This window comes from Aulonocara sp. 'chitande type north' Nkhata Bay, linkage group LG2 (assembly GCF_057382095.1).
Source record: "Aulonocara sp. 'chitande type north' Nkhata Bay isolate Kocher_YH1m ecotype deep benthic linkage group LG2, A_spYH_male_GT1.1, whole genome shotgun sequence".
Classification (NCBI taxonomy): domain Eukaryota; kingdom Metazoa; phylum Chordata; class Actinopteri; order Cichliformes; family Cichlidae; genus Aulonocara; species Aulonocara sp. 'chitande type north' Nkhata Bay.
This window is the reverse complement of record NC_141345.1, coordinates 9,528,949-9,547,700: the sequence shown is the minus strand read 5'-3', so window position 1 is coordinate 9,547,700 and position 18,752 is coordinate 9,528,949. Positions and strand designations below refer to the sequence as shown.

Sequence of the window (18,752 nt, the reverse complement as noted above, 5' to 3'; positions counted from 1 at the left end):
CATTCAGTCATCATGCACATGTCAGGTCAGTCGGCTTCTCTGCAGTCAAAAGAAGATTACTGTATCCATCTGCAGTAATGTATATCCAGTGGTATGGCGTTCTATGAGCAGAGTAGAAGTCAACACATTAATGAAATGTTGGAGTAAAGGGGGGTTGCAAAGCTGCTTGACGATTTGCAGCAACTGTAGCTGCAGTAGGTCGGAAAATGCTACATGGTCAAATTCAATGGAAACAAATGCCCTCTCAATGTTTTGGTTTACCACTGTGAATTAGTCTTACACTGTTTATTTATATTCATTTGCCTTTGTTGCTAACTTTATTATGTATGTGTTGAGTGAATTGCAGCTCAGGGTCATCTCAGTGAATCCACAGTCTTTGTAGCATTGGCCACACTCCTCTCCCTGCTATGTCCCGCCACTGGTGGTCCTGATTTCTCCTCAGTTCTGTGTCCCGCTAACACGCCACACTCAAACGGTGTTAATATTGTATGCTACATGAGGTTATTGAACTGTGCTAACACTCACCTTTTTTTAAAAAAAATAAACTCGAAATAAAAAAGTCTCACACTCAGGGTCATTGTACTGATCGTCTGTGTTCAACTGTTTATGAGCTTTGTGAATCTTTGTGAATTATTTTGTGAATAATTGAATTGAATTGAATTGAATCTGTACCCAGTCTGTACCCAGGGGGTGATATACCCTCTATTTACAGACTTCTGAAGATCCACAAAGAAGGAGTCCCATTAGCAGCATAAACTCAGCCACCTACAACATTTCCAAGTCCCTCGCCACCATCCTCGCGCCCCCTGCGGGGAACACACCCCATCACATTAAAAACTCCTCTGACTTCACCAACAATTTCCAGAAACTTACTCTGGATCCAGGTGAAACCATAGTGTCCATTGATGTGGTTTCTCTCTTCACTGGCATACAACTTAGGCAGTGTAGACTGCAGAACCAGCTTCACTCCGATCAGACCTGCACACTGTTAAACCTCGGCCTCACCACCACATATTTTAAACACAACGAGGGTTTCTACAGACAAAAACGTGGATGTGCTATGGGCTCCCGGTGTCACCTATTATAGCCAACCTTTACATGGAGGAAGTGGAAAGAAAGGCTCTGGGCTCGTTTAAAGAGACACCACCTAACCACTGGTACAGATACGTGGATGACACCTGGGTCAAAATCCAAACCCAAGAAGTAGAAGCCTTCACTGCTCACATCAACTCAGTGGATTGAAACATCCAAGTTAATCAGGGAAGACACAAAGAATAACAGTTTGCTGTTTCTGGACTGTGCTGTGTGCATGGAGGAGGATGGAAACCTCAACACTAAAGTTTACCTGAAGCCCACACACACAGACCAATTTCTTCTCTTTGACTCCCACCACCCTGTGGAACACATACTTGGAGTAATCAGGACTCTACAACACCAGGCAGAAAATGTTCCCTCTAAGCCTGAAGGGAAAAAGAGGGAACACACACTAGTAAAGGAAGCTCTTAAAACATATGGTTATCATCAAATCAGCAAAGGCACACAGGAAAAAGGTCAGAAACCAACTATGGAGAAACAGAATCACAAACAGAACAACACTGTCATCCCTGTCATCAGAGAAACTGAGGGTGGGGCTCACAACACCAACTGTCTGAGAACCTCCCCAGGCACCCACTCACATCTTGATCTCAGTAAGTCACATGATGGGATGAGGTAAGGTCTCACAATGGTTTTACCTGAAACCTCTGCTGATAATGACCCACACCTTTTTCACACCTTGGCTCATGTGATGGTGCAGATGATCAATAGTGGGCCAACGACCCTCTTAAGGGACACTCCCACTAGGGTTAAATACCTGAGCTTAAAACGCTTCTCGGATGAAACGTCTTCAAGAAACTTAAAGAAGTCCAGACACTTTTATTTCCAAGCTCCTTAGATGGGGGTGGTTATGGTTATGTCACTGTCCAGTCATGTTTGTGCTCCTGATGTTTGTATTTGCTCTAATTTTGTTTGTTTGTTTGCTGTTGAATGTTTATAAACATCTCTAACCTGCAGCCAGTTTGTGTGAGTAAATCTAAAACATGTACTCACTGGATCTACGTGATCACATTGAATAACGCACATGTCCATTTCCTTTTAACAAATATGAGACATAAACAAACTCGTACCAGTCTGTTCGTCCAACTGCTCTCAGAAGCACTGGTAACAACATGCTTCCAATGGTAGGGTACGTTTATGATCATTTATCAGACTGAATACTATTACTAATATTACTCTAACCTTAACTCTTTGAGCCTACTCCTCACAGTCTACAAAGGATTAATCCATGCTTATATGCATTTGCAAAGAAAAACATTAAAAGTGCCCAAAAATGAAAATGCATGTCTTAGTTTGCAGTATATAGTAAAGGTTAAACCTGATTTATTGTGTGTAAATGAGCTTCAGAGTCCTAACAGAATCCAATCTGTGATTTTAATTCTGAAAGTGAGCAGAGCGAGCAGCTTTTCCTTTCAATTCATGAACTGAAAATATATATTTTTTCAAAATGGATAAATGAGGTTTACTTGCATTTTTGATTATGAGCTTTCTCAGCCTGAGAGACAGACACCCTGCAGTTAATGTTCTATCTGCAAAGATATTTTATTTTGAAATGCCCTGAAAGCATTTAATTGTTTCACTGGAAAAAGTGGTCACACTGCACATTCATTTGGTCTATAAAACCTCATCATTATGGGTCAGAGGCTCCTCGTGGCTGCAGATGGACAAACATTAAAATGCAGAAATCAGCAAGCGGATATCAAATCTGTCTCAGACCGAAATGAGGGCAAAGTAATTTGAATGCACAAACGATTCATTTCAGGGAATAGTTCAGCGTTAGGAGAGCAAATGACTCATTTATTAAAAACGTTTATACTGAGGCAGCTTCATATTAAATCCTTCTATCTGAGAACGAGACATGAGGCCGTCGGACTGTTAAGTGCTACCCTGACATTACCATCTACCGTCGATGTGCTGTTATGAAACCATCAGCAGAGGAACTGCTGTACTTACACAATACCTTGCTCATTTCAGCATGTATTAAACTCAGGCAGTAAACCACGCATGAAAGGATGCAATACTCTTCCTCCTCTTCTTCTTGCAGCAACAACAACTACAGCGGCAGCCACATTCTACTTCCATGCCTGTCATAACATCCTGCCGTCTCCTTGGACGGCGCTCAGGAGGAGGTAGGAGGTCACGGAGGCTCGCACATTATGGTGGCACATCTGCGCGTGGAGAGGGAAACATGCTGTCTTCAGCATGCGGCCTGGGAAAAAGCCAACGCTGCGCCTGCAGCACTGTGAGATGTCGGAACAGTTTATGAGAAATCCAGGAAGCAAGCCTCTGCCCGGATCTCGAAAGAGGCGAGGAGGGTGCCGACGCGTTAGACCTGGACCGTTCGAGCTTGGCGTGTCCAATTTAAACTTCTAATTAAATCACCCACCTGAAACCTGTTTGATGATGAGAAACTTTTGCCTTGAGATGGTTACAGTTTCCCATGAATGTGAAGTCACAAATCAAAAACTGGAAAATGATGATTTTGTAGACATGTGAGAAAGAAAAGTGGGAGGGCACAGAGCTGCAGCACATCAGTGGAAGACAGCGGTTATATATCTGAAATGAATCTGGTTTTCTGTCCCGGGGTAACATTTAGATCAGCGCTGTATGAAATATGAGCACAAAATGAATCTTTTGATGCATTTTCACTGACAAAACTTCACAAAGTTCATTCCTTTATTCTGACTCCACAGACAAAAACACGGCAGATTACTTTACTGTAAGATTTCTTCCTTCGATGACTCACAAACACACGTAGTGCACATTTATGCACACGAGTCCAAATTAATGAGATAAAACTCATTAGTGCACATGAGGATAACATTTTAGATAACCTGACATATATACGAAAGAAAAGCTTGAAGCTCACTCTCATACTATGATCACATGGTTTATATTTTCTGTCATATGCTTTGGTATTAGAAACGTGTACTCTGGGTATTAACAGGCTGAGTTCACTGTGCAAGAATATCGCAATTAAAATATAAACCCAGCTGTTTGTCATGCTGCATGGCTAAAAAGTTGTTTTATCACCTTCGGAATTATATCAAAATGTATGACCTGTGTTAAGAAGAAAAGAAACAGCAGCTCAACACTTTTTAATATAATACATGTCTTAGTTATGATTTAATATTCCAATAATCAGTAATCAGATGTTTAAGGTTTCAGTGTGTGTGTTTTACACGCTGTAAGTGCACGTGTGCTACAAAGGAAGTGTGAAAGAATGAAGAGAGATTTTGTGTGTGTGTGCGTGTGTGTGTGTGTGCACGTGTGTATGTGTGTGTGTGTGAGAGAGAGAGTGAGTGGGAAGAGCGCTGAAACAGGAATAAAGCCGTGTACTGGTGGGACTTTAGCGAGCACTGCGCCATTCTACTCACTCCATCTATCAGCGACCCGCCCCAGCAACTCGGTGGATACATGCACGTGTGCACTTATGTCTTTGTGAGGACCCGTCGAGGACATTTTAGAGGTTTAGACATTTTTTGGTTTTGGTTTTGTGATGTTTCTGGGTAAGGAACACAAAATATACTTCTCACAAACATAGCTAGACGTGTGTGTGTGTGTGTATGTGCGTGCGTGTGTGTGTGTGTGTGCTGAGCATGGAGTGTGGTTACACTCTGCAGTGAACAGCGTCCTTGCTGCTGCTCGCTCTGTGTTTCGCCTCCTGAGGTTTAAAATGGATTTTCTGCTTTGATAAAAGCTGATAAATCCATTTATATCAGTACTTTGCTTTTTCCTATAATCCACCATTTGAGAGATTAGAGCACCAGCTCTGACTGTGGTCTGCAGTGCGTGGACTGACTCTATGGTCTGTTATATTTGGTTTCTATATCATCATCAAAACACTCATTCAGGTCTCTGTTTCTCATTGGATCTTCAACATGTTTTCATTTTCTCACAGAACTTTATCCGAGCACTGGAAACCACCGTAAATTGGTCTCGTTGGTCTATAGATGGTGTGTCCAGAGCGTGAAGCATTTCCTGTGTGGTCTACTTCTATGACATAACTCTGACTTTATATGTAAATATTAATTGTGCTTTTTAGCCCCTGTTATGACAGGGCAAGTGAGAGTGGATAAGAAAGGTGGGAGAGAGAGGAGGAGGGTGGATTCAAGCTCAGGCCTGTGCAGTAGGTCACCTGTTTAACCCAGTGAGCTTTACTGAAGCAGGTGAGGTGCGGGACATCAGCTGAACAGGTATTAAAAGTTTCTCTGTGTTCTTCTGCTCATCATTTTAATGAATAATACTGCCACAAAGTGTTCTTTTCTTCAGTTTTTCCATTGATTTTGCTTCTGTGAGAGAGAAAATCTGGATTTTTTTCCTGCATGTTGAGGATCTGTAGAAGCCACCAGTGTGTGTGCGTGTATGTGTGTGTGTGTGTGTGTGTGTGTGTGTGTACTGTGGGATGTCTATCTTTGCTGCTCGGCTCTGCCTCAGTCCTTCTTTCCTCCTTCCTCCTTCCTTTCTACCATTTCTCTGCTCTTCTCTCCTTCCTCCATCCTTTCTTCTTCCAAACACATTATTCTTTTATCATTTCTATTCTCCCACGTGTTTCCCTCTTTTTTCCTGGTCTTATGTTTATTTTTAAAGTAATAATGTAATATGAGGCACTGGCCACCTTCACATTACACCTACAGGAGCCCCTCAGCCACGAAGCTCCTGCCCCCCCCCCTTTTGTCTGTGCTGATGGTAATGCCACAGGAGGTTTGGAGCTCTGCAGCGTCTTTGCACTACTAGCCTCAGCTGCGAGCCCGCTCTGAGCTGCTGTGGTTACTAAATGCTTCCACATACAGCTGATAGTGGAATATCTAACAGGACACACATTTCTTGTCTTGTCTTGTGCTCAGTGAACTCCTCTCACTGTGTCACAGATGTTGGTAGAGGCAGACTGCATGGCCAGGCACTTGATTTGAATTCATAGATGAAGTGGTGTAGCCCAGTACTTTTGTCCATATGGTGTATACTCATTGGTAACGATCCGTGTGTGGTTTGCTGTGAAGTAGCAACCGCAAGACCAGATCTGAGGCCTCCAAATCTGAGATCAAGGAAAATCCTGGGTTACTTCCTGTGGTTTGGGAGTGAGGTGATGTCATGAATGGTCAACGGATGCATCTCACTGGGATTCCTTGGTGCTGTCTCTTTGAGTTTTGCTGACACTGCGGCCTCACTTTGAATTAAAGCTAAATGCCAGAAACAATACAGTTTTTGTCTTTCACAACTTTCTGGACTCTCTCTATTACCCGAGCTCTTTCACTCGGATGAGATAAATGTCATATATTTTTTCAAAATGGGCTACGCAATTTCCCCTAGCAGCAGGACACTGTGTTTCTGTTTGGAACAGTAGTTAAACAGTGGGAAACGGCACGCTGTTGAACACTACTGTCAGTATTTCCTGCAGCAGCAGGAACGTGTACACCGTGTCAGACTGAGTCAACTTAATGGGCTCGCTGGCACACAGGTAAACTGAAAGACTTTGGATCTGACTCGCAGGAAAAATGCACTTTTGTTTTGGTGTTTTTACAATGTTTTCTTTGCTAACAGGATGGCAGAACATAAAACCTTCCTTTGACCTTCAACTTTTAGGGCCTTGAAAACCAGTTTTTCAAACAGTACTACCTGCCAGAGACAGGGAGCTGTGGGCTGTTTCACAGGAGTGTTTGTGTGTTTGTTAAATTCTAAAGCTGCTCGGGCAAAAGCAAACAGGGAGGAAAATAAGGACTTTTCTGGGGTGCTTGGTCACGCTGATCAAAACAGCCTTTTACTACTAGATGCAAAATTCCTCAAAGTAAAAAAACACAACACCACATTACACGTGTGCACGCTGAACGATGTTTAATCTGCGAATGTGCCCGAGGCCCTGCAGAAGGTTCACACAGCTGACAAGTTCAGAGCTCTCATTGGATGAAGAAGTGATTCATGTATGTTTTGAAGGTTAGCGGCACGAGCGTGCCTCGTTTTTACAAACACTTACAGAGGCAGCGGATGCTGAAATAGCCTCTGTTGTCACACACATACGAAGACACACAGAGGTTGGTTGGTGTCATATCGGCTCTGAGCCTTGTTGCTCTGTGAAGGTTGCTGGTTCAGTTATATTAGCACTAATGGGTTTTCTGTGTAATGATTGAGCGTAAATTTCCACTCCACTGCGTACAAACAGGCACGGGGCCGCTACGTTGTTATGCAAATGGTCGCGGCAGTGATGCGCTCTAACAAATGAAGTGTAGCAAATGGAAGACGGGGTCAATGAGGCAGAGAAATTTCGAAATGCTCACAGGGCAGAACGCTTTTAATTTTTAAAGGGAAATAAAAGTGAAACTTTTGGATGTGCTGAATATCGGTGAAGCTTTCGTTTAAATTAATTGAATTTTTCAGGGCGGAGTTACCCGAGCGGAAACACAGCCGCGACGAGACGTGACAGTTTCTATTAGTTGTCCGACCGTCCGAATCCACACAGACAAAAGTGACAAATAAATGATGTGAAAGTCTTTACACCGAGGTGTGATATGGAGAATAAATCAGCTCACCATTGTTGTTTCGGCGATGGACCCGAAGCTGTTGATGAAAATGTTGCAGGTTACGTTGACAGGCGGACCTGGAGAGAGGGAGCAGAGAGACACGAGAAGTTAGAGTTCATAATATTTATGCAGACAGAAGACGTGGAGACGTGTTTGTCATCACAGAACGTGGAAAACCTGCTCGTGAGAGTTGACTGCAGAGCTCAACATGGATTCAACACTGCATCAACACTGCAAGCAGCTTGAATTTGAGTCGGTATAGAAGCTGTAAAGAGTGAATGTGTGCATTGTGGGTAATAATTTCTGATGAGCCTTTAGATGTTGTTCCACTTCTAAAAGAGCTTTCATTGATTTTCACTGAGGACATGTTGAATTTCTGAGGAAATTAATTAAACTTAGGCATGAAAACATGATAAAAACCGAGCGAGGCTGACAGTGATCACTGACTTTTTTTATGGGGTTTGTTGAAATTAAACAGCACAAGATACAAATCATTAAAACATGTTAAAAACACCACAACCTTAAAAACCCAGAGTAGTTTGGACCCGGAAGCAGTGTTCATATGTCATCACTTAATAACCGCATTGCTATCAGAGTCAGGGGTCAGCATGGACACCCTGATTGATCTGCAGCTCCATGCACAACAAACTGTGATGCTCTGTGTATCCTGACTCCTTTCTATCAGAACCAGCATGAACATTTCCTGCAGAGTGAACTACAGCAACCACTCTGTTGGATCGGACCACACGGACCAGCCTTCGTTTCCCAAGTGCATCATCAGTGAGCCCTGAGCCAAATACTCACGCTCACACATATTTCCAGCTTCCAACATCAACTCTGATGACCACTTGATATCTCCCGCCCACTAACAGGTGCCATGATGGAGAGGTAATCAGTGTTACTCAGGCCTGGTTGGTGTCTGCAGCCTCCTGCTTTACATTCTCCTCGCTGTTGATAATTGCTGCACTTTGTCGGGGTTAGTTTACAGCGTAAGATTCTTCTTGTGTTCTGAATCGATGTAAGCTGAGTGGATGTGTTTGCGTGTATCAGTCTGCGTGTTGCCGGATATTAAAGCAGCAGAGAAGATTAAAGCTGAAGCGAGTTGATGGCAGACTGCAGGAAGTAAACAAAGTGAAAGAAACCTTCTGCTGGGGGAAAGTTGGCTTCAAACACTGGCTGAATAAACAACTTGCTTTTCCAGACTTAAATGTTCTGACAGCGTCCTACTGCCTGACAACAGCAGGAAGTTTGTCCGAGAGCCGCTGAGACGAGGAAATGCGCAAACGTCTCATTACAACTCGAGAAAACTACAAACGAGAAAACCAATTACACATCCCCCCGAGCCTTGAAAAGCCCACTCGAGTGGTGTCAATAAACCCACAGTGTCCTTTCAAAGGGAATCATAACAACCAAGACAGTCTGCCCTCTCTCCTCTCAGAGACGAGACGCTGCGTTCAAGGTTGATGAGTTAGTCGAGGTGAGAGTCAGCAGCCCCGTGCACGGCTCCACGATTCTTTGTCTCACTGGATTCTACAAACACAAATGCAGTAAGAAGCACGGACACCGACCCAGCAGTTCAGCTCTCCTCTGTTCCAATCACACTGAACCAACCCCAGCTTCCTCTAAAGCACAGGTGTCGAACTCCAGACCTCGAGGGCAGGTGTCCTGCAGGTTTCAGATGTGTCCTTGATCCAACACAGCTGATTTAAATGGCTAAATGGCTTCAGAGTTCGTGTTTTTTCTCTTTTCTCTTTCCTTTCACTCATTATAATCTGGCTGAAAACCAAGTCAAGCTGCATCAATGAATGTAGAATAAAAAGTCAGTTTTCAAATTATGAAACTAACGTTTAATATGCTAAAGGTTGACACTATAATAAAGCCTTAGTCAGTCAGTCAGATTATTGCATGAGCGATGAAAGAGCAGGTGGCGTGATAATGGCTGGTGCAAGGAATAAAACTAAATACTGAAACACAGATTCAACAAAACACCACAGAAATACCTAAATAAGACATTTATTAAAAACATGAGGATTAATAAGACGAAAGGTTTTGTGTCCAGTTTCAGCTTGAACCTGCAGGTCTGTGATTCTTCAGGCCGCCTCTAATAATTTGGCCTCATTGAAACAGTTTTGGGGAACCTTCTCTGTTAAACGGTGATTGAACTAAAGTCTTCACATACACATCTCCACTGCAGACACCTGGTTTTAAAAAAATCACTCCTTTGAGCGTTCTCCCCTCTGACCTTCCTTATAAACATTTTTAGCACATCACGCTCGCTGGTGTACTACACCAATAAAAATCCTCCCAGTAGAACCAATCACAGAGGCCTCGTCAGCTCTGATATCATGCTTTATCACAGTATCAGCTCAGTCTGCATGTTTCCATTCATCAGGCTCAAAGAACTTCACAGCTCCAGTAGGAGCAGGATGATCCTCAAATGAAGCATTTTCCTTGTATTGGATTTAAGTCTGGAGACACAGTATGATCAGTTCTTTGTCTGTGAGATAATTACACTAATAACTGCCTACATATTTCAAACACATTTTTGTAAACAGATTACTGTAATCCGATTATTTTTAATCCATTTCCCATTAGAGATCTTAGAAAAAAATGTATTTGATTTTTAATGAGTCAAAGGTCTCTCTCACACACACACGGTCTGCCTTTAATGTCCCTGGTTAAACTCGATGTCTAATTCTAACTGCTGGCGGCTAGCTGGAAATGAAGGAAGGGGTCTGGATTATTTTGAAGGCCAATTACGCTCTCTGTCACAGTGTGAGGAGTGCCGGAGGCATACGCACAGACAGATGCGGTTAAGGCACCGGGTTGACGACGTATGGTTAAAAGGTAAAAGATCATCAGAGCCTGGCACAGGCGATGGATGGTCATGTGACGTGTACAGCATCATATTTACGCAAACGACAGATTAGTGACGCGGCCGTGTGAGGAAACGAGGGCGAAGCAGAAAGAGCGACTGAGAAACGGAGATATTAAATGAACCTAGTTGGTTTCCACTGTGGCAAAAGAAAGTGGCTGCACGAGAAATGAGTTTGTTCCACTGTAGCTAAAGAGAAATCACCGCATTCTGCAGGTGGAGGAGGAGAGGAAGACATTTAACCTGCCAGCATTTGGGGTTCATTTACTTCAGATGTGATAGATAAGGGATGCTCGAAGTAGACCCGTGGGAACTGTGGAAGATTAATGCTGGTTACAGTCACGTCTAACACTCACCGACTCTGCTGTGTTTCTGTTTGTTCTGCATCTGTCATCTGTCTTCTGCACGGTACCCAGAGCTCTCCAACCATGTAAATATACAGCTTGTGTGTTTGGTATGCTTCAGATTTACACCCTCGATGTTAAATGCAAACTTTAAAATGCGAGAAGAAGAAGATCAGAGCCGTCGGCTTTCAGGCTTCTCTCATTTCCACAAGTTTAAAATATTGTTTTGCTGCAGTCTGTCTTCTGAAAGGGAGCGTTTCTATTTTTCTAATGTTAATAGTTTCATGCTTTACTTCATCAAACCAAAGATAAATTAACGTGCCTGAATGATCGAAATATGTTTTCCAGCCTGTATCTGTGTAGAGAAGAGGATTTTGGAGGAATATATGATGAAATATCACACACACACACACACACACACACACACACACACACACACACACACACACACACACACACACACACACACACACACACACACACACACATATGATTCAGAGAAAGCTACTGGGTAATATTTTATGTAATGTGTGTACACTTTAATATAAAACCTACTGAGTCTGTAATTAAATACACTGAATGAAAATGTCTGTAACAATGTCTGTGCATTTTGTCACGTGTAAGATTAATTCAAGCACTGATATAAATTATGCAGCGCGTTCATTTTTTCTGTATCCATATTTCAATATTGTGCATTTTGTTAAAATCTGCATATTTTAGTGTAGCAAAACTTGCTTGTAAGACAAGTGGGCTCCTGCACCCGCGTGATACGAGGTGAGCGCAGGCTCTGAGTGCATCACAGGGTTTATCCATAAAGCGGCTGGTATTACATTATCACCGTGATTTCTCTCAGAATGGCTTTTCAGGCCTAACTCGAGTCCTCTGACACGTTTCCTTAGCATCCCGGCTTTGTTCACAATCCCTCCTTCAAAGTCCTCTCGTTCCGTGGTGGGAGGGTGGTGAGGGGAGGATATCGCAATTTGTCTTTTCTTCTTGACGTCCCTCAGAGCACGTGACACAAAAATCTGAGAAGGAGAAGCTAATACCCACTGAAAACCTCCTCCTTCTCCTTCTTTTCCACCACAGCGGTTCATTTAATAACCATGCAGTGAAGGAGAGGAGAGGAGAGAGAGACGGTTTTCCATTATTGCTTCCCGCTGAAGACAGAGACAAGAGGAAGAAGCAGCAGCTCGTTAAGTGTCACAGAGGACGAGCTGGCACCGAGTCACAGGATCCTGTAGCTTATATCGGCCTCAGCGTGCGAGCCAAGCGCTGAGAGCAGACGTGAGTGCGCTTCTACAGGCACGAGAACGGTTACGTAACGCGCTCTATGCATCGTGAATGAAAGGGAGATTTCTCAATTAAACCGTCTGCTTTCAGCTGCAGACAGAATCAGTTTCAGAATCTCATCACGTGCTGGCATATTTCTGAGTGCAGACTCTTTTAATTAGTGCTCGTTAAAATGCATGTGAGCAATTTCAATTAACGGAACTATGTGTTCTTATGCAGATTTTATGTAAACACTGCTCAGAAACCTAAACCTGAACGACCTTTTTTAACTTTGGTTATACAGGATGTTAAAAAAATGGTCGTTGATGTTTCTAAGCGGTGTCGGCGGTGGTGTAAGGCTTCCATCCTCACACACATGCTGATGTTGATGGTCACGCTGGTGTTAATGGTCTGTCCAGCTGTGGCTGAAATACAATGTGAGTCTCAGCTCTTTGGACGTCTGTGTTCAGTTGTGTAAAGACAGCACCACACACACGTTTTTATTAGTTTTAAATTTTTTTCATTTCACACAATTGTTTCAGTTAGTTTGAAGTCTAATTTTTATTTTAGGTAATTAAAATGTTTTTCACATCTGGTTTTAGTTTTTACTACAATAACCTCGAATGTCACTTATCAAGCACAAAACACACAATTACACACGTATGCTAAAATAAACACAACCAGACTTAGCATATGCTACAGTGCACAGACATGAAGGTGCACTGAGGCGTGCATGAACACACAAACACACAACAACCATTAATATAGATTTAGCAGCACCTACATACACGACTGTTGCAGCTGATATAGTTTGATCACATGGCTCTTCATCCCTGCTGGCTACAGAACATCACACAGAGCTCAGTGAAATGGAAGCCAATTTGAAATGTCAGATTAATGCAAGGAGATGTGGAACTTTTCTTTTTAACTAATGAAACTCTCTTGCTAATGAATGTGTAACTAATTAGGCTACATTTTGTAAAAGTGCCTGAGGTTTGAACAAAATTTGAATTTTTTTATTTCTGTGAATGCTTTTACAATTATTCATGTCCACTGGCCCTCAGTAAAGTTAACACACACACGCACACACACACGCACACACACACACACGAACAGGCTAATCGAGGCTAGCGACTATGCTAGTCTGCTGAGGTGGAGCGGCTCGAATAATCCCGCTCTCTTTCAGCTGAACTCCATGTCCATGAAAAACAAGTGACAGCATTAATAAAGCAGGATGAAACAACTGGCCCAGCTCGGCCTCTCAGCACTTCTGCTAACTGCAGCTGCCGCAGCCATTTCCTGCAGAGATGCTGTAAACACAGCTCTCTCTCTGTGTGTGTGTGATTCCCCATCATGCCACACACACGAGCTTAAAGAGGACTCATTAGGATTTTCCTGTCGTTTTCATTGAGGTTCATAGGTTTTTGAACATGACCGTGGATTTTAAATCAAACTGTTAAAACACAGTCATTGTTTTATCAGATGCTCAAAAATGATTGGACAAATTTAATGTTTTAATAAATTCATCCAGTTATTTTATTTTTTTAAATAATTTAAATATGAGGATTATAATTGCTGTGCTTCCTTGATTGAGACGCTCTGCTGATCTGAGCCAAGTTATGGTAAACAGGCTGGTACTCATACAGTACTTTCTACTACAAGTCTTATTCATCCTCTATATCAAAGTACTTTTATGTGCATATTTATCTAAGGAATGATTCGGGGGAAATCAGAGTTGAGTATCTTACCCAATGGTGCTTCATGGACTGAAGGGGGCGGGGACTGCTCCACCAAGCTTGGGATCAGTAGATGACCTGCTCGCCAACCTGAGGCCCAACTGCCCCGGTCATGGTCAGATTTGGTTATGGGTCAGTGACAGTGACTTTAGGCAAGCTGATGTAAACTTGCTTCAGTGGTTTGGCTGATTATTGATGTTTATTGGGGTGTTTAAGAGGAATAAAGTTATCTGTGGTCAGTTAGGTAGAAAAAAAAACTCCTGTGGCACACCAGCATACTCCATACCAACAAAATACGTTAAATACAAATGAAACACTGATAATCTCAGAATACCTCAGTCTGCAACAACCACAACATGCTCCAGAGGTCACCATGAATTCTTGCAGAAAAATGAATGAATGAACACGTGTACCTACATTTAAAAAAGTCAGTTTCCTCATTCAACAGATGAGAAATACTCCACTTAGTTTGGTGCCAGATGTGAACTGTATTGGTTCTTTCAAGCGTCTTTCATTTCTTAGTGTTGTACTTGCCGGTCATCATCGTCGGCTCATTTTTCACTGTGAATCAGAACTGACAGGGGAAGAAGAACTTGGTGGTGATCCAGGAAGTAGATGGGTCTAAATAGAGATAACATGAAGATGGCAGCCTGATAAACCTGCCGGGGAAGCGCGTGTAATTGCTTTTTTAATGATTAATAGTTCAGCACCATTCCCTCGGCAGACTGGAGCCAACTTAACATTTCACCCTCACTGTGATTTTTAAACTGATGCTAGAAACAAACACTTTGCTGCCAACTGACGCTAGGAGCTGTGGATAGTGGAATGAGCCCGTGGGAGCATTTCTGCGTCAGCACGTCCTGAGGGGAAGCTTAAAGATGGCCGAAAACACGACCGCTTGGCCTGATTTTTCTCATCGCCACCCCAGGACAAGGCTTCCCACTTCCATCGTGGCAAAGCATCCGCTGCACAGCATGGTATGTCAAGTCCTCCATGTGCCATATGTGAAAGACTGCAGGACACAAGCAGTGAAGCTCCAGTCCAGTAACACACAGCCCAGCTCTGTTTACACATTACACATTCAAAGAACTATTGCCTTTGCTGATTTTCCATCTATTTCAAAAACTAAGAAGCAGAAATCCAAATCAGGTGTCATTCTTCCACTGAAGTTCTGTCCTCTGTTGCTGTTCACAGACCAAGAAAACCAGTTTATTCAGACATTAAGGAACTGGATTTGGCATCATTGAACTCTCCATCACAGCCTTCTGTCAGCCTCATTCTGCGGTTCTTCTGCCAAATCGCTTTTTCTGTAGCTGAATGTACAGCAACAAAAAAGGTGCATATTTCATACGGGTTATCAAGTGAATCCAAGCAGCTTGGCGCAGGCTTCAGAGATTATGTTGGCCGACAAACATGACATCCCTGCCCTCTTAATCAACCTCCAGTGACACTCTGAGGTCTTGCATCAGTCCTCACAGTGTAGTCAAGCCTCTCGAGGGGTCTCAATCCCCATCTGCTGACAATGACTGAGACGACGACAGCCGGTCCTCCACCTTGTTCAAAAGACGGTGGCGCCGTAAAGCAGGCACGGCTCAGTCTCAGGAGCAGATTTACGTTTTGATTTGAAGTGGAAGAGTGGAGGTTAAATCCAGTGATCCCTACTGTGGATTCATTTGCAAAGAGTGATGTGGAGCTAAATCCAAATCATACATTATCTATCAGGTTAACGCTGCATGGTAATCTCCTGGGAGGGGATCAGTTTAGTCACAGTGTAGCTAAACCCTACTAACAAACATCGCACTGATGTTTTTTTGGTGATTGACTGTAACTAGTTGCAGTGACCACTTTCAATCACAAAGAAATTGCAAAGGTAGGAGGCAACCTCCAAACAACTGCAGTGCGACTGTTGCAACTCATCTCTTTGCAGTAGACGGGTTGACTCAGCTGGTTACATTTTGGTTGTTTTCCTTTATAAACGCAAGCTTGCTCAGCACCTGTGCCATTTTGCTGTTGAGCTGCGGGCGTGCATGGTCACTCTCTGTGGAGGATTTCTGTTTCAGATCTATGAGCTTCTGGCAGGAATGAGTGTAGGTAGCAAACTTGTGCATTTCTGTGTATGTAGACAGCAACAGATTTGCACATGCGTTGATGCGCATAAGTTGCTTTGAAAACAGGGACCGATTGCATCTGCGACGCAACCGCTTCAGAGGCAGCAAGATCTCTCCTGCTCGTAGTAATAGCAACACGTTAACAGTTGCAACAACCAAACAGCAGTGCACATTTTCTGCTGTCATTTTTTTATCATCTGTACTCTACCCACAGTCCTCCGTCACGGAAAAAAAGACATCCCGGAGTGTTTCAGGAGAAGCTGTCACAGCCATGAAGCTGTCACAGTCTTAATGACGGGTTCCTCAGCAGCTGACAGCTGTAATATGAGCTTCAGCTACAGCCTGTATTTCTTTTCCAGTGCTGAAAATCACTGACACTCACTGTGCAATCACAGCCTGTATGAAGTCACGAGTCCTTCTATTCAATTATTCACCCAGCTCCAACAACACACCACCGTTCTCCACCTCCTGTGCCTTCGTAACACCCTCACTTCAGTTACCATCGTCACAACTATCACGCAATCAAAAGTAAATGATCACTATGGAAAACTGGAGCTGGGATGAAGGATGACACCGAGGAAGAAGCTGAGCTCTCTGCAGACACATCTTCCAGAGCTTTCTCTCTGCTGCACTTCTTTCCTTGTTTCATACTGCCGTCGTGCTCTCCAGCGGCACGGCGCCCGTCCTGTTCCTGCCTCGTCCGAGAGACAAAATTCTCTTTACACTGCAGCATCCTTTATTTTCAACGTATTTATCGAGCCACCGGTGCTGAGATCGGTCTCTGGGGACTCATCCTAACCCTTGTCCTGCGAACCTCTAATCATCAGCTCGGTGTTTACAGGGACCAATTAACCAGTCAATCTATCAGCTTTCCTCGCTGACATCTTCATTTTACAGCACCTCCCTACTGCGGCATACCTGGACCGCCAAGTGGAACTAATGAAGCGGCATAAATCAAGCACATGCCGTGCTTTTACAAGAGGGAAGAGTATAGGTGGTATAGTGGGCTACGCTCCATTATCAGGCCTTCGGAGAGTTGTAAAACACAGGTAACTGGAGGATTGCCTTGGCCCTGCTCTCCTATGCTTTATTTAACTCTCTCTTCTCCTGATGCCCAATTTGCAGTCCTCTAAGTGACACCTCAACACCACAGCGGTCTGCCTGAATTTATTTCCAGCAACAAATGGCATCGAGCTAAACAAAGCAAAGGCGGCGGGGGGAGAAGAAAAGTCACAGGCTACAAATTAAATGAATAATCCTCTGAATTACGCAGTATCGCCTCTTTTGCAATTGAGCTGCCTTCAGCAAAAAAATCCCACAATGGTTGCGAGACGTTAAATATTTATAAGGCGTTGTCTCAAGGCTATATGGTCCGGGGAAAGCAGTTTCACTCTTTTATTGAACTAATATATATTCCCTACACATGCCCGTGCAAGCTGAAGAGCAGGACTGAGGGAAAAGTGAGAAAACGGAGAGAGCCAGAAGGTTGTTTTTCTTTTCCGATCGCTGATTTTCTTCCATTACGTCCGAACGCAACAGCTGAGGAAGTGATCATCTCGTTCTCATCCACCGTGCATAAACACCAGAGCCGAAATGCCAGCTAGAGGGAAAAAAAGAGTTTCCCAGGGAACTTGAAAGCATCATAAATCCCCTGACTCGATAGTGAAACAGAGAAATAATGAACATTTCATCAAACCCCGAGAGCTTTATATTCCTGAAAGTTGCTCAGCACAACTTCGAAGAAAGTTCGCTAAAAGTCACGAAAAGATTTCGCACTTCTGAAAAAACGATCTTCAAACACAGTGTCGGTGCTGCAGCGGGACCGACGTACCTGCACAACTTCAACAGCCGCGCTGTCCGTCCGACCATGTTTCGCCTTTGTTGTTTACTACAAAGTCACCATGTTCCCTGACCAGAACTCAGGAATGATTATCAGAAATAATTCATGTCATACAATGATGACGTTTTAAATCCAAACAAAGGTCAGAAATACATCAGTTGAACCTTGACTAGCTGCCAGAGGAATCCAACGAGGAGGAGGAAACTCCAGGGTGAATAATGTGAACATTAAAGGCCCAGTTCACAATTTTCCTCTGGGAGTCTTTTTTCTCTTTTTATTCATTTATTTATGAAAAACAAATACAAAATATATAGAGATATATATAAAAAATATTTTTCACTGCCGTTCCAAACCTTTTAGGTGGATCTTTGCCTCCACTTTTATAGTTTCAAATTTTCCACGAGATTTGGGGAGAAAGCTGTCGTTCCCTTTCAGCAACCAGACCATTAGAGAGGTCTGACTCTAATCTTAAGAACCAGTTAGGAGTCCTAAAATACTCGAGGACCCTGGTAAGTAAGTATCTGCTGATCAAATCATCCTGATTTGACAGTATTGGGAAGGTTACTTTTAAAACGTATTCCACTACAGATTACAGCCCCAAAATGTATTTTGTAACGCAGTGGTCCCCAACCCCCGGGCCTCGGACCGGTACCGGTCCGTGAGTCGTTTGGTACCGGGCCGCGAAAGTTGAGGCTCAGGTGTGAAATGTATGGTTTTCAGGGTTTTTATCGGTTTTCAACGTTATGTTGTTATCGTTTTTATCGTTTTTATCATTAACTCGGTTTTCCTGGATCTTTTCACGTGTGTTATGAATAAATCTTTTTTTCGGTACCGGTACTAGTTTTATTTTGTTGTATTTATCCGCAACACCTTAAAGGCCGGTCCGTGAAAATATTGTCGGGCATAAACCGGTCCGTGGCACAAAAAAGGTTGGAGACCGCTGTTGTAACATTTTCCGTTACGTTACTCA

At 43.2% G+C, this 18,752-nt stretch overlaps 1 protein-coding gene across 4 annotated transcripts in view; it reads right to left on the bottom strand.

The window, feature by feature from the left end:
• The window catches only part of glra1 (glycine receptor, alpha 1), a 121,716-nt gene that overhangs the window by 56,505 nt on the left and 46,459 nt on the right, over positions 1–18,752 (bottom strand). For all 4 annotated transcript variants that reach the window (XM_086304932.1, XM_086304942.1, XM_086304917.1 and 1 more), the window contains one exon: positions 7,620–7,687. In XM_086304932.1, coding sequence (XP_086161058.1) covers positions 7,620–7,687 — 68 coding nt within the window. The remainder of the gene's footprint in view (positions 1–7,619; positions 7,688–18,752) is intronic.